We start from the raw sequence: 14563 nt of genomic DNA, 5'->3' as shown, positions 1-14563 counted from the left end.
GGGGAGTGAATGGGGGGGGAGTGAATGGGGGGGGAGTGAATGGGGGGGGGGGGAGTGAATGGGGGGGGGGGAGTGAATGGGGGGGGGGGAGTGAATGGGGGGGGGGGAGTGAATGGGGGGGGGGAGTGAATGGGGGGGGGGATGGGGGGGAGTGAATGGGGGGGGATGGGGGGGGAGTGAATGGGGGGGGGAGTGAATGGGGGGGGGGAGTGAATGGGGGGGGGAGTGAATGGGGGGGGGGGAGTGAATGGGGGGGGAGTGAATGGGGGGAGTGAATGGGGGGGGGGAGTGAATGGGGGGGGGGGGAGTGAATGGGGGGGGGGGAGTGAATGGGGGGGGGAGTGAATGGGGGGGGGGAGTGAATGGGGGGGGGGAGTGAATGGGGGGGGGGAGTGAATGGGGGGGGGAGTGAATGGGGGGGGGAGTGAATGGGGGGGGGGAGTGAATGGGGGGGGGAGTGAATGGGGGGGGGAGTGAATGGGGGGGGGAGTGAATGGGGGGGGGGAAGTGAATGGGGGGGGGGAGTGAATGGGGGGGGGAGTGAATGGGGGGGGGAGTGAATGGGGGGGGGGGAGTGAATGGGGGGGGGAGTGAATGGGGGGGGGAGTGAATGGGGGGGGGAGTGAATGGGGGGGGGAGTGAATGGGGGGGGGAGTGAATGGGGGGGGGGAGTGAATGGGGGGGGGAGTGAATGGGGGGGGGAGTGAATGGGGGGGGGAGTGAATGGGGGGGGGGGAGTGAATGGGGGGGGGAGTGAATGGGGGGGGGGAGTGAATGGGGGGGGGAGTGAATGGGGGGGGAGTGAATGGGGGGGGGAGTGAATGGGGGGGGGAGTGAATGGGGGAGGGGGGGGGGAAGTGAATGGGGGGGGGGGGGAAGTGAATGGGGGGGGGGGGGAAGTGAATGGGGGGGGGGGAAGTGAATGGGGGGGGGGGGGAGTGAATGGGGGGGGAGTGAATGGGGGGGGGGGAGTGAATGGGGGGGGTGAATGGGGGGGGGGGGGAGTGAATGGGGGGGGGAGTGAATGGGGGGGGGAGTGAATGGGGGGGGGGGGGGGAGTGAATGGGGGGGGGGAGTAAATGGGGGGGGGAGTGAATGGGGGGGGGGGGGGAGTGAATGGGGGGGGGAGTGAATGGGGGGGGGGGGAGTGAATGGGGGGGGGGGGGGAGAGTGAATGGGGGGGGGAGTGAATGGGGGGGGGGGAGTGAATGGGGGGGGGAGTGAATGGGGGGGGGGAGTGAATGGGGGGGGGGGAGTGAATGGGGGGGGGGGAGTGAATGGGGGGGGGGGGGAGTGAATGGGGGGGGGAGAGAATGGGGGGGGGAGAGAATGGGGGGGGGAGAGAATGGGGGGGGGAGAGAATGGGGGGGGGGAGAGAATGGGGGGGGAGTGAATGGGGGGGGGGGGGAGTGAATGGGGGGGGGGAGTGAATGGGGGGGGGAGTGAATGGGGGGGGGGAGTGAATGGGGGGGGACGTGAATGGGGGGGGAGTGAATGGGGGGGGGAGTGAATGGGGGGGGGAGTGAATGGGGGGGGAGTGAATGGGGGGGGGGGGGGAGTGAATGGGGGGGGAGTGAATGGGGGGGGGGAGTGAATGGGGGGGGGGAGTGAATGGGGGGGGAGTGAATGGGGGGGGAGTGAATGGGGGGGAGTGAATGGGGGGGAGTGAATGGGGGGGGGGGGGATGTGAATGGGGGGGGAGTGAATGGGGGGGGGGAGTGAATGGGGGGGGGAGTGAATGGGGGGGGGAGTGAATGGGGGGGGGAGTGAATGGGGGGGGGGAGTGAATGGGGGGGGGGGGGAGTGAATGGGGGGGGGGGGGAGTGAATGGGGGGGGTGAATGGGGGGGGAGTGAATGGGGGGGGGGGGGAGTGAATGGGGGGGGGGGAGTGAATGGGGGGGGGGAGTGAATGGGGGGGGGAGTAAATGGGGGGGGGGAGTGAATGGGGGGGGGGAAGTGAATGGGGGGGGGGAGTGAATGGGGGGGGGAGTGAATGGGGGGGGGGGGAGTGAATGGGGGGGGGAGTGAATGGGGGGGGGGAGTGAATGGGGGGGGGGGTGAATGGGGGGGGGGGGGGGGGAGTGAATGGGGGGGGAGTAAATGGGGGGGGGGAGTGAATGGGGGGGAGTGAATGGGGGGGGGGAGTGAATGGGGGGGGGGGAGTGAATGGGGGGGGGAGTGAATGGGGGGGGGGGAGTGAATGGGGGGGGGAGTGAATGGGGGGGGGAGTGAATGGGGGGGGGGAGTGAATGGGGGGGGGGAGTGAATGGGGGGGGAGTGAATGGGGGGGGGAGTGAATGGGGGGGGAGTGAATGGGGGGGGAGTGAATGGGGGGGGAGTGAATGGGGGGGGGAGTGAATGGGGGGGGGAGTGAATGGGGGGGGAGTGAATGGGGGGGGGGGGGAGTGAATGGGGGGGGGGGAGTGAATGGGGGGGGGGAGTGAATGGGGGGGGGGAGTGAATGGGGGGGGGGGGAGTGAATGGGGGGGGAGTGAATGGGGGGGGGAGTGAATGGGGGGGGGGAGTGAATGGGGGGGGGGAGTGAATGGGGGGGGGAGTGAATGGGGGGGGGAGTGAATGGGGGGGGGAGTGAATGGGGGGGGGGAGTGAATGGGGGGGGGAGTGAATGGGGGGGGGAGTGAATGGGGGGGGGGAGTGAATGGGGGGGGGAGTGAATGGGGGGGGAGTGAATGGGGGGGGAGTGAATGGGGGGGGAGTGAATGGGGGGGGGGGGAGTGAATGGGGGGGGGGAGTGAATGGGGGGGGGAGTGAATGGGGGGGGGAGTGAATGGGGGGGGGAGTGAATGGGGGGGGGAGTGAATGGGGGGGGGGAAGTGAATGGGGGGGGGGGGGAAGTGAATGGGGGGGGGGGAAGTGAATGGGGGGGGGGGGGAAGTGAATGGGGGGGGGGAAGTGAATGGGGGGGGGGAAGTGAATGGGGGGGGGGGGAAGTGAATGGGGGGGGGGAGTGAATGGGGGGGGGGAGTGAATGGGGGGGGGGGAGTGAATGGGGGGGGGGAGTGAATGGGGGGGGTGAATGGGGGGGGGGAGTGAATGGGGGGGGGGGGAGTGAATGGGGGGGGGGGGGGAGTGAATGGGGGGGGGGGGGGAGTGAATGGGGGGGGGGAGTGAATGGGGGGGGAGTAAATGGGGGGGGGAGTGAATGGGGGGGGGGGGGGGAGTGAATGGGGGGGGGAGTGAATGGGGGGGGAGTGAATGGGGGGGGGGGAGTGAATGGGGGGGGGGAGTGAATGGGGGGGGAGTGAATGGGGGGGGGGAGTGAATGGGGGGGGGAGTGAATGGGGGGGGGAGTGAATGGGGGGGGGAGTGAATGGGGGGGGGGAGTGAATGGGGGGGGGAGTGAATGGGGGGGGGGAGTGAATGGGGGGGGGAGTGAATGGGGGGGGGAGAGAATGGGGGGGGGGGAGAGAATGGGGGGGGGGAGAGAATGGGGGGGGGAGAGAGAATGGGGGGGGGGAGAGATGGGGGGGGGAGAGAATGGGGGGGGAGTGAATGGGGGGGGGGGGAGTGAATGGGGGGGGGAGTGAATGGGGGGGGGGGAGTGAATGGGGGGGGGAGTGAATGGGGGGGGGGAGTGAATGGGGGGGGGGAGTGAATGGGGGGGGGGGGGAGTGAATGGGGGGGGAGTGAATGGGGGGGGGAGTGAATGGGGGGGGAGTGAATGGGGGGGGGAGTGAATGGGGGGGGGAGTGAATGGGGGGGGAGTGAATGGGGGGGGAGTGAATGGGGGGGGGAGTGAATGGGGGGGGAGTGAATGGGGGGGGAGTGAATGGGGGGGGAGTGAATGGGGGGGGGAGTGAATGGGGGGGAGTGAATGGGGGGGGGAGTGAATGGGGGGGGGAGTGAATGGGGGGGGGAGTGAATGGGGGGGGGGAGTGAATGGGGGGGGGAGTGAATGGGGGGGGGAGTGAATGGGGGGGGGAGTGAATGGGGGGGGAGTGAATGGGGGGGGAGTGAATGGGGGGGGAGTGAATGGGGGGGAGTGAATGGGGGGGAGTGAATGGGGGGGAGTGAATGGGGGGGAGTGAATGGGGGGGAGTGAATGGGGGGGGAGTGAATGGGGGGGGGGGGAGTGAATGGGGGGGGGGAGTGAATGGGGGGGGGGAAGTGAATAGGGGGGGAAGTGAATGGGGGGGAAGTGAATAGGGGGGAAGTGAATAGGGGGGGGGGGGGGAGTGAATAGGGGGGGAAATGGGGGGGAAATGGGGGGGGGAAGTGAATAGGGGGGGGAAGTGAATAGGGGGGGGGAAGTGAATAGGGGGGGGAAGTGAATAGGGGGGGGAAGTGAATAGGGGGGAGAAGTGAATAGGGGGAGGGGAAGTGAATAGGGGGAGGGAAACGGGGAGGGGGGAGGGAAACGGGGAGGGGGGAGGGAAACGGGGAGGGGGAGGGAAACGGGGAAGGGGGAGGGAAACGGGGAGGGGGAGGGAAACGGGGAGGGGGGAGGGAAACGGGGAGGGGGAGGGGGGAGGGAAACGGGGAAGGGGGAGGGGGGAGGAAACGGGATGGGGGGAGGGAAACGGGGAGGGGGGAGGGAAACGGGGAGGGGGGAGGGAAACGGGGAGGGGGGAGGGGGGAGGGAAACGGGGAGGGGGAGGGGGAGGGAAACGGGGAGGGGGAGGGAAACGGGGAGGGGGAGGGAAACGGGGAGGGGGAGGGAAACGGGGAGGGGGAGGGAAACGGGGAGGGGGAGGGAAACGGGGAGGGGGAGGGAAACGGGGAGGGGGAGGGAAACGGGGAGGGGGGAGGGGGAGGGGAGGGGGAGGGAAAAGGGGAGGGGGGAGGGGGAGGGAAACGGGGAGGGGGGAGGGGAGGGGGAAGGGAAACGGGGAGGGGGAGGGGAGGGGGAGGGGGGAAGGGGAGGGGGGAAGGGGAGGGGGGGAGGGGGAGGGGGAGGGGAGGGGGGGGAGGGGGAGATGGGAGGGGGAGATGGGAGGGGGAGGGGGAGGGGGAGATGGGAGGGGGAGGGGGAGGGGAGGGGGAGGGGAGGGGGAGGGGAGGGGGGAGGGGGAGGGGGAGGGGGAGGGGGGAGGGGGGAGGGGGGAGGGGGGAGGGGGGAGGGGGGAGGGGGGAGGGGAGGGGGGAGGGGGGAGGGGAGGGGGAGGGGAGGGGGAGGGGGAGGGGAGGGGGAGGGGGGAGGGGAGGGAAGGGGGAGGGGGGGGAGGGAAACGGGGAGGGGGGAGGGAAACGGGGAGGGGGGAGGGAAACGGGGAGGGGGGAGGGAAACGGGGAGGGGGGAGGGAAACGGGGAGGGGGGAGGGAAACGGGGAGGGGGGAGGGAAACGGGGAGGGGGGAGGGAAACGGGGAGGGGGGAGGGAAACGGGGAGGGGGGAGGGAAACGGGGAGGGGGGAGGGAAACGGGGAGGGGGGAGGGAAACGGGGAGGGGGGAGGGAAACGGGGAGGGGGGAGGGAAACGGGGAGGGGGGAGGGAAACGGGGAGGGGGGAGGAAACGGGGAGGGGGGAGGGAAACGGGGAGGGGGGAGGGAAACGGGGAGGGGGGAGGGAAACGGGGAGGGGGGAGGGAAACGGGGAGGGGGGAGGGAAACGGGGAGGGGGGAGGGAAACGGGGAGGGGGGAGGGAAACGGGGAGGGGGGAGGGAAACGGGGAGGGGGGAGGGAAACGGGGAGGGGGGAGGGAAACGGGGAGGGGGGAGGGAAACGGGGAGGGGGGAGGGAAACGGGGAGGGGGGAGGGAAACGGGGAGGGGGGAGGGAAACGGGGAGGGGGAGGGAAACGGGGAGGGGGAGGGAAACGGGGAGGGGGAGGGAAACGGGGAGGGGGGAGGGAAACGGGGAGGGGGGAGGGAAACGGGGAGGGGGGAGGGAAACGGGGAGGGGGGAGGGAAACGGGGAGGGGGGAGGGAAACGGGGAGGGGGGAGGGAAACGGGGAGGGGGGAGGGAAACGGGGAGGGGGGAGGGAAACGGGGAGGGGGGAGGGAAACGGGGAGGGGGAGGGAAACGGGGAGGGGGGAGGGAAACGGGGAGGGGGGAGGGAAACGGGGAGGGGGGAGGGAAACGGGGAGGGGGGAGGGAAACGGGGAGGGGGGAGGGAAACGGGGAGGGGGGAGGGAAACGGGGAGGGGGGAGGGAAACGGGGAGGGGGGAGGGAAACGGGGAGGGGGGAGGGAAACGGGGAGGGGGGAGGGAAACGGGGAGGGGGGAGGGAAACGGGGAGGGGGAGGGAAACGGGGAGGGGGGAGGGAAACGGGGAGGGGGGAGGGAAACGGGGAGGGGGGAGGGAAACGGGGAGGGGGGAGGGAAACGGGGAGGGGGGAGGGAAACGGGGAGGGGGGAGGGAAACGGGGAGGGGGGAGGGAAACGGGGAGGGGGGAGGGAAACGGGGAGGGGGGAGGGAAACGGGGAGGGGGGAGGGAAACGGGGAGGGGGGAGGGAAACGGGGAGGGGGGAGGGAAACGGGGAGGGGGGAGGGAAACGGGGAGGGGGGAGGGAAACGGGGAGGGGGGAGGGAAACGGGGAGGGGGGAGGGAAACGGGGAGGGGGGAGGGAAACGGGGAGGGGGGAGGGAAACGGGGAGGGGGGAGGGAAACGGGGAGGGGGGAGGGAAACGGGGAGGGGGGAGGGAAACGGGGAGGGGGGAGGGAAACGGGGAGGGGGGAGGGAAACGGGGAGGGGGGAGGGAAACGGGGAGGGGGGAGGGAAACGGGGAGGGGGGAGGGAAACGGGGAGGGGGGAGGGAAACGGGGAGGGGGGAGGGAAACGGGGAGGGGGGAGGGAAACGGGGAGGGGGGAGGGAAACGGGGAGGGGGGAGGGAAACGGGGAGGGGGGAGGGAAACGGGGAGGGGGGAGGGAAACGGGGAGGGGGGAGGGAAACGGGGAGGGGGGAGGGAAACGGGGAGGGGGGAGGGAAACGGGGAGGGGGGAGGGAAACGGGGAGGGGGGAGGGAAACGGGGAGGGGGGAGGGAAACGGGGAGGGGGGAGGGAAACGGGGAGGGGGGAGGGAAACGGGGAGGGGGGAGGGAAACGGGGAGGGGGGAGGGAAACGGGGAGGGGGGAGGGAAACGGGGAGGGGGGAGGGAAACGGGGAGGGGGGAGGGAAACGGGGAGGGGGGAGGGAAACGGGGAGGGGGAGGGAAACGGGGAGGGGGAGGGAAACGGGGAGGGGGGAGGGAAACGGGGAGGGGGGAGGGAAACGGGGAGGGGGGAGGGAAACGGGGAGGGGGACGGGGAAACGGGGAGGGGGACGGGGAAACGGGGAGGGGGGGGGAGGAAACGGGGAGGGGGGGGGGAGGGAAACGGGGAGGGGCGGGAGGGAAACGGGGAGGGGCGGGAGGGAAACGGGGAGGGGGGGGGGGAGGGAAACGGGGAGGGGGGGAGGGAAACGGGGAGGGGGGGGAGGGAAACGGGGAGGGGGGGAGGGAAACGGGGGGAGGGAAACGGGGGGGGGGGGAGGGAAACGGGGAGGGGGGGAGGGAAACGGGGAGGGGGGGAAACGGGGAGGGGGGAGGGAAACGGGGAGGGGGGGAGGGAAACGGGGAGGGGGGGGAGGGAAACGGGGAGGGGGGAGGGAAACGGGGAGGGGGGAGGGAAACGGGGAGGGGGGAGGGAAACGGGGAGGGGGGAGGGAAACGGGGAGGGGGGAGGGAAACGGGGAGGGGGGAGGGAAACGGGGAGGGGGAGGGAAACGGGGAGGGGGGAGGGAAACGGGGAGGGGGGAGGGAAACGGGGAGGGGGGAGGGAAACGGGGAGGGGGGAGGGAAACGGGGAGGGGGGAGGGAAACGGGGAGGGGGGAGGGAAACGGGGAGGGGGGAGGGAAACGGGGAGGGGGGAGGGAAACGGGGAGGGGGGAGGGAAACGGGGAGGGGGGAGGGAAACGGGGAGGGGGGAGGGAAACGGGGAGAGGGGGGTCGGGGGGGAGAGGGGGGTCGGGGGGAGAGAGGGGGGTCGGGGGGAGAGAGGGGGGTCGGGGGGGGGAGAGGGGGGTCGGGGGGGGGAGAGGGGGGTCGGGGGGGGAGAGGGGGGTCGGGGGGGGGAGAGGGGGGTCGGGGGGGGAGAGGGGGGTCGGGGGGGGAGAGGGGGGTCGGGGGGGGAGAGGGGGGTCGGGGGGGGAGAGGGGGGTCGGGGGGGGGAGAGGGGGGTCGGGGGGGGAGAGGGGGGTCGGGGGGGAGAGGGGGGTCGGGGGGGGAGAGGGGGGTCGGGGGGGGGGGAGAGGGGGGTCGGGGGGGGGAGGGGGGTCGGGGGGGGAGAGGGGGGTCGGGGGGGAGAGGAGGGGTCGGGGGGGAGAGGAGGGGTCGGGGGGGAGAGGAGGGGTCGGGGGGGGGAGAGAGGAGTCGGGGGCGGGGGAGAGAGAGGGGTCGGGGGGGGGAAGAGAGGGGTTGGGGGGGGAGAGAGGGGGTTGGGGGGGAGAGAGGGGTCCGGGGGGGGAGAGAGGGGTCGGGGGGGGGGGGGGGGAGAGAGAGGGGTCGGGGGGGGGGGGGAGAGGGGGGGGGAAGAGAGAGGGGTCGGGGGGGGGAGAGAGAGGGGTCGGGGGGGGAGAGAGAGGGGTCGGGGGGGGAGAGAGAGGGGTCGGGGGGGGGGGGAGAGAGAGGGGTCGGGGGGGGGGGAGAGAGAGGGGTCGGGGGGGGAGAGAGAGGGGTCGGGGGGGGGAGAGAGAGGGGTCGGGGGGGGAGAGAGAGGGGTCAGGGGGGGGGGGAGAGGGGGGTCGGGGGGGGGAGAGGGGGGGTCGGGGGGGAGAGGGGGGTCGGGGGGGGAGAGGGGGGTCGGGGGGGGGAGAGGGGGGGGGAGAGAGGGGGGTCGGGGGGGAGAGGGGGGTCGGGGGGGGAGAGGGGGGTCGGGGGGGGTGAGGAGGGTCGGGGGGGGAGAGGGGGGTCGGGGGGGGGAGAGGGGGGGTCGGGGGGGGGAGAGAGAGGGGGTCGGGGGGGGGGGAGAGAGAGGGGTCGGGGGGGGAGAGAGAGGGGTCGGGGGGGGGGAGAGAGAGGGGTCGGGGGGGGGAGAGAGGGGTCGGGGGGGGGAGAGAGAGGGGGGTCGGGGGGGGGAGAGAGAGGGGTCGGGGGGGGGGGGAGAGGGGGGTCGGGGGGGGGGAGAGGGGGGTCGGGGGGGAGAGGGGGGTCGGGGGGGGAGAGGGGGGTCGGGGGGGGAGAGGGGGGTCGGGGGGGAGAGGGGGGTCGGGGGGGAGAGGGGGGTCGGGGGGGAGAGGGGGGTCGGGGGGGAGAGGGGGGTCGGGGGGGAGAGGGGGGTCGGGGGGGAGAGGGGGGTCGGGGGGGAGAGGGGGGTCGGGGGGGAGAGGGGGGTCGGGGGGGAGAGGGGGGTCGGGGGGGAGAGGGGGGTCGGGGGGGGAGAGGGGGGTCGGGGGGGGAGAGGGGGGTCGGGGGGGGGGAGAGGGGGGGTCGGGGGGGGGGAGAGGGGGGGTCGGGGGGGGAGAGGGGGGGTCGGGGGGGGGGAGGGGGGTCGGGGGGGGAGAGGGGGGTCGGGGGGAGAGGAGGGGTCGGGGGGGAGAGGAGGGGTCGGGGGGGGGAGGGGTCGGGGGGGGGGAGAGAGGAGTCGGGGGCGGGGGAGAGAGAGGGGTCGGGGGGGGGAAGAGAGGGGTTGGGGGGGGAGAGAGGGGGTTGGGGGGGAGAGAGGGGTCCGGGGGGGGAGAGAGGGGTCGGGGGGGGGGGGGGGAGGGGTCGGGGGGGGGGGGAGAGAGAGGGGTCGGGGGGGGGAGAGAGAGGGGTCGGGGGGGGGGGGAGAGAGAGGGGTCGGGGGGGGGGAGAGAGAGGGGTCGGGGGGGGGAGAGAGAGGGGTCGGGGGGGGGGAGAGAGAGGTCGGGGGGGGGGAGAGAGAGGTCGGGGGGGGGGGGGAGAGAGAGGGGTCGGGGGGGGGGGGGAGAGAGAGGGGTCGGGGGGGGGAGAGAGAGGGGTCGGGGGGGGAGAGAGAGGGGTCGGGGGGGGGGGGAGAGAGGGGTCGGGGGGGGAGAGAGAGGGGTCGGGGGGGGGAGAGGGGGGTCGGGGGGGGGGGAGGGGGGTCGGGGGGGAGAGGGGGGTCGGGGGGGGAGAGGGGGGTCGGGGGGGTCGGGGGGGAGAGGGGGGTCGGGGGGGAGAGGGGGGTCGGGGGGGGAGAGGGGGGTCGGGGGGGGAGAGGGGGGTCGGGGGGGGAGAGGGGGGTCGGGGGGGGAGAGGGGGGTCGGGGGGGGAGAGGGGGGTCGGGGGGGGGAGAGGGGGGTCGGGGGGGGGAGAGGGGGGTCGGGGGGGGGAGAGGGGGGTCGGGGGGGGAGAGGGGGGTCGGGGGGGGAGAGGGGGGTCGGGGGGGGGGGGAAGAGGGGGGTCGGGGGGGTCGGGGGGGGAGAGGGGGGTCGGGGGGGAGAGGAGGGGTCGGGGGGGAGAGGAGGTGTCGGGGGGGGAGGGGTCGGGGGGGGGGGGAGAGAGGAGTCGGGGGCGGGGGAGAGAGAGGGGTCGGGGGGGGGGAAGAGAGGGGTTGGGGGGGGAGAGAGGGTTCCGGGGGGGGAGAGAGGGGTCGGGGGGGGGGGAGAGAGGGGTCGGGGGGGGGGGGGGGGAGAGAGAGCGGTCGGGGGGGGGGGGGAGAGAGAGGGGTCGGGGGGGGAGAGAGAGGGGTCGGGGGGGGGGGGGAGAGGGGTCGGGGGGGGGGAGAGAGGGGTCGGGGGGGGGGGGGGGGAGAGAGGGGTCGGGGGGGGGGGGGAGAGAGGGGTCGGGGGGGGGAGAGGGGTCGGGGGGGGGAGAGGGGTCGGGGTCGGGGGGGGGGAGAGGGGTCGGGGGGGGAAAGAGAGCGGTCGGGGGGGGGAGAGAGGGGTCGGGGGGGGAGAGAGGGGTCGGGGGGGGGAGAGAGGGGTCGGGGGGGGAGAGAGGGGTCGGGGGGGGAGAGAGGGGTCGGGGGGGGAGAGAGGGGTCGGGGGGGGAGAGAGGGGTCGGGGGGGGAGAGAGGGGTCGGGGGGGGAGAGAGGGGTCGGGGGGGGAGAGAGGGGTCGGGGGGGGAGAGAGGGGTCGGGGGGGGAGAGAGGGGTCGGGGGGGGGGAGAGAGGGGTCGGGGGGGGAGAGAGGGGTCGGGGGGGGAGAGAGAGGGGTCGGGGGGGGGGGAGAGAGGGGTCGGGGGGGGGGGGAGAGAGGGGTCGGGGGGGGGAGAGGGGTCGGGGGGGGGGGGAGAGAGGGGTCGGGGGGGGAGAGAGGGGTCGGGGGGGGGAGAGAGGGGTCGGGGGGGGGAGAGAGGGGTCGGGGGGGGAGAGAGGGGTCGGGGGGGGGGAGAGAGGGGTCGGGGGGGGAGAGAGGGGTCGGGGGGGGAGAGAGGGGTCGGGGGGGGGAGAGAGGGGTCGGGGGGGGAGAGAGGGGTCGGGGGGGGAGAGAGGGGTCGGGGGGGAGAGAGGGGTCGGGGGGGGAGAGAGGGGTCGGGGGGGGAGAGAGGGGTCGGGGGGGGAGAGAGGGGTCGGGGGGGGAAGAGAGGGGTCGGGGGGGGGAAGAGAGGGGTCGGGGGGGGGAAGAGAGGGGTCGGGGGGGGGAAGAGAGGGGTCGGGGGGGGGAAGAGAGGGGTCGGGGGGGGGAAGAGAGGGGTCGGGGGGGGGAAGAGAGGGGTCGGGGGGGGGAAGAGAGGGGTCGGGGGGGGGGAAGAGAGGGGTCGGGGGGGGGAAGAGAGGGGTCGGGGGGGGGAAGAGAGGGGTCGGGGGGGGGAAGAGAGGGGTCGGGGGGGGGAAGAGAGGGGTCGGGGGGGGGAAGAGAGGGGTCGGGGGGGGGAAGAGAGGGGTCGGGGGGGGGAAGAGAGGGGTCGGGGGGGGGAAGAGAGGGGTCGGGGGGGGAAGAGAGGGGTCGGGGGGGGAAGAGAGGGGTCGGGGGGGGGGAAGAGAGGGGTCGGGGGGGGGGGAAGAGAGGGGTCGGGGGGGGGGAAGAGAGGGGTCGGGGGGGGGGGAAGAGAGGGGTCGGGGGGGGGGAAGAGAGGGGTCGGGGGGGGGAAGAGAGGGGTCGGGGGGGGGGGGAAGAGAGGGGTCGGGGGGGGAAGAGAGGGGTCGGGGGGGGGAAGAGAGGGGTCGGGGGGGGGGGAAGAGAGGGGTCGGGGGGGGAAGAGAGGGGTCGGGGGGGGGGAAGAGAGGGGTCGGGGGGGGGGAAGAGAGGGGTCGGGGGGGGGGAAGAGAGGGGTCGGGGGGGGGAAGAGAGGGGTCGGGGGGGGAAGAGAGGGGTGGGGGGGGAAGAGAGGGGTCGGGGGGGGGAAGAGAGGGGTCGGGGGGGGGGAAGAGAGGGGTCGGGGGGGGGGAAGAGAGGGGTCGGGGGGGGGGGAAGAGAGGGGTCGGGGGGGGGGGAAGAGAGGGGTCGGGGGGGGAAGAGAGGGGTCGGGGGGGGGAAAGAGAGGGGTCGGGGGGAAGAGAGGGGTCGGGGGAAGAGAGGGGTCGGGGGAAGAGAGGGGTCGGGGGGGGGAAAGAGAGGGGTCGGGGGGGGGAAAGAGAGGGGTCGGGGGGGGGAAAGAGAGGGGTCGGGGGGGGGAAAGAGAGGGGTCGGGGGGGGAAAGAGAGGGGTCGGGGGGGGAAAGAGAGGGGTCGGGGGGGGGGAAAGAGAGGGGTCGGGGGGGGAAAGAGAGGAGTCGGGGGGGGGAAGAGAGGGGTCGGGGGGGGGAAAGAGAGGGGTCGGGGGGGGGAAGAGAGGGGTCGGGGGGGGGAAGAGAGGGGTCGGGGGGGGGGAAGAGAGGGGTCGGGGGGGGGGAAGAGAGGGGTCGGGGGGGGGGAAGAGAGGGGTCGGGGGGGGGAAGAGAGGGGTCGGGGGGGGGAAGAGAGGGGTCGGGGGGGGGGGAAGAGAGGGGTCGGGGGGGGAAGAGAGGGGTCGGGGGGGGAAGAGAGGGGTCGGGGGGGGGAAAGAGAGGGGTCGGGGGGGGGGAAGAGAGGGGTCGGGGGGGGGAAAGAGAGGGGTCGGGGGGGGGGGGAAAGAGAGGGGTCGGGGGGGGGAAGAGAGGGGTCGGGGGGGGGAAAGAGAGGGGTCGGGGGGGGGAAAGAGAGGGGTCGGGGGGGAGCGGGGCCGGGGGTCGGCGGGGGGAGCGGGGCCGGGGGTCGGCGGGGGGAGCGGGGCCGGGGGTCGGCGGGGGGAGCGGGGCCGGGGGGGCCGGGGCCGCACTCACTTTGCAGAGCTGGAAGTGGTCCGAGCACAGGGTCTCGAGGATGTCGCTGTCGGGCGGCCGCTGGCCGGGCTGCGACGAGGAGGACGAGGCGGCCGCCGCCGCCGTCAGGCCGTCCAGCACCTTCCTGATGTTGAACTTCTTCATGGTGCCGGCTGGCCCGCCTCACATGTCAGGGATGGCAGGGCCGGCCCTGCGCCGCGGGCTGCTGGCCTCCCACCTCGCCGCCTGCCTCCTCCTCCCCACTCCCCTGCCGGTCTCTCCCCCCTTCTCCCTCCCGCTGGAACCGCTCCGCTGCCCGGGACACACAAACGCAGCCGCCAGCCCCAAACCGCAGCACCGCGCCTGCGCACACACCGCACCCCCCACCGCACACACCCGGATGTCAATCAGCACCTGAGGCAGCAACAGGATTAACACTAATCCAGCAACACTAATGCTCACAGCATCAGCTCCACTAATACTCGGAGTATCATCTCCACTAATAATGCTCAGAGTATCAGCACCACTAATATTCAGAGCGTCAGCTCCACTAATGCTCCAGGTATCAGCTCCACTAATATTCAGAGCATCAGCTCCACTAATACTCCAAGTATTAGTGGAGCTGATGCTCTGAGCATTAGTGGAGATGATACTCCGAGTATTACTGGAGCTGATGCTCTGAGTATCATCTCCACTAATGCTCAGAGCATCAGCTCCACTAATGCTCAGAGCATCAGCTCCACTAATATTCATACCATCAGCACCACCAATATTCATATCATCAGCAGCACTAACACCCATAGTACCAGCACAACAGATAATCATAGCATCAGCAACACTGATAGGAATAGCATCAGCACTACTGACATTCGTAGCACCAATACCACTAATACTCATAGCATCAGTTCCACTAAAACTCATAGCATCAGCTCCATTAATACTCAGAGTATCAGCTTCACTAATACTCACAGTGTCAGCATCACTAATACTCATACCAAGAGCTCGACCAATACTCATAGTATCAACACCACTAATACTCATAGCATCAGCTCCACTAATACTCAGAGTATCAGCTTCACTAATACTCACGGTGTCAGCATCACTAATACCCATACCAACAGCTCGACCAATACTCATAGTGTCAACACCTCTAATACTCAGCATCAGCACCACTAATACTCCTAGCATAAGCACGAATAATACTTAACATCAGCATCATAAATACACATAGCATCAGTGCACTCATATCATCAACACCACAAATACAAATAGCATTAACATGATTAATATTACAAGGATCAGCAACACTGATTTCATATCATCAGCACATTTAATACACATAAACATTGGCACCACTGATACTCAGAGCACCAACACCACCGATACTCATAGCAGCAGCACGACTAATGTTCACTACTAATACTCATAGCATCGGCAACACTATGCTCATAGCATCAATTTGGGGCAGCACGGTAGCACAAGTGATTAGCACTGTGGCTTCACAGCGCCAGGGTC

General features: G+C 72.2%; 1 protein-coding gene across 6 annotated transcripts in view; it reads right to left on the bottom strand.

Annotated features, from left to right (window-relative positions):
• The window catches only part of stxbp5a (syntaxin binding protein 5a (tomosyn)), a 281041-nt gene extending 267724 nt beyond the window's left edge, over window positions 1–13317 (bottom strand). For 5 of the 6 annotated variants that reach the window (XM_072504763.1, XM_072504770.1, XM_072504753.1 and 2 more), the window contains exon 1: window positions 13070–13316. In XM_072504763.1, the coding sequence (XP_072360864.1) occupies window positions 13070–13213 (144 nt within the window). In that variant the 5' untranslated portion in view covers window positions 13214–13316. Of the gene's footprint in view, window positions 1–13069 lie in introns of all 6 variants that reach the window. The other variant, XM_072504745.1, reaches the window with a different exon arrangement.
• Between the last annotated feature and the right edge of the window lie 1246 nt (window positions 13318–14563).

The sequence above is a fragment of the Scyliorhinus torazame genome, chromosome 1, assembly GCF_047496885.1.
Source record: "Scyliorhinus torazame isolate Kashiwa2021f chromosome 1, sScyTor2.1, whole genome shotgun sequence".
In the NCBI taxonomy this organism is placed as follows: domain Eukaryota; kingdom Metazoa; phylum Chordata; class Chondrichthyes; order Carcharhiniformes; family Scyliorhinidae; genus Scyliorhinus; species Scyliorhinus torazame.
This window is presented reverse-complemented; position numbering and strand designations above follow the sequence as displayed.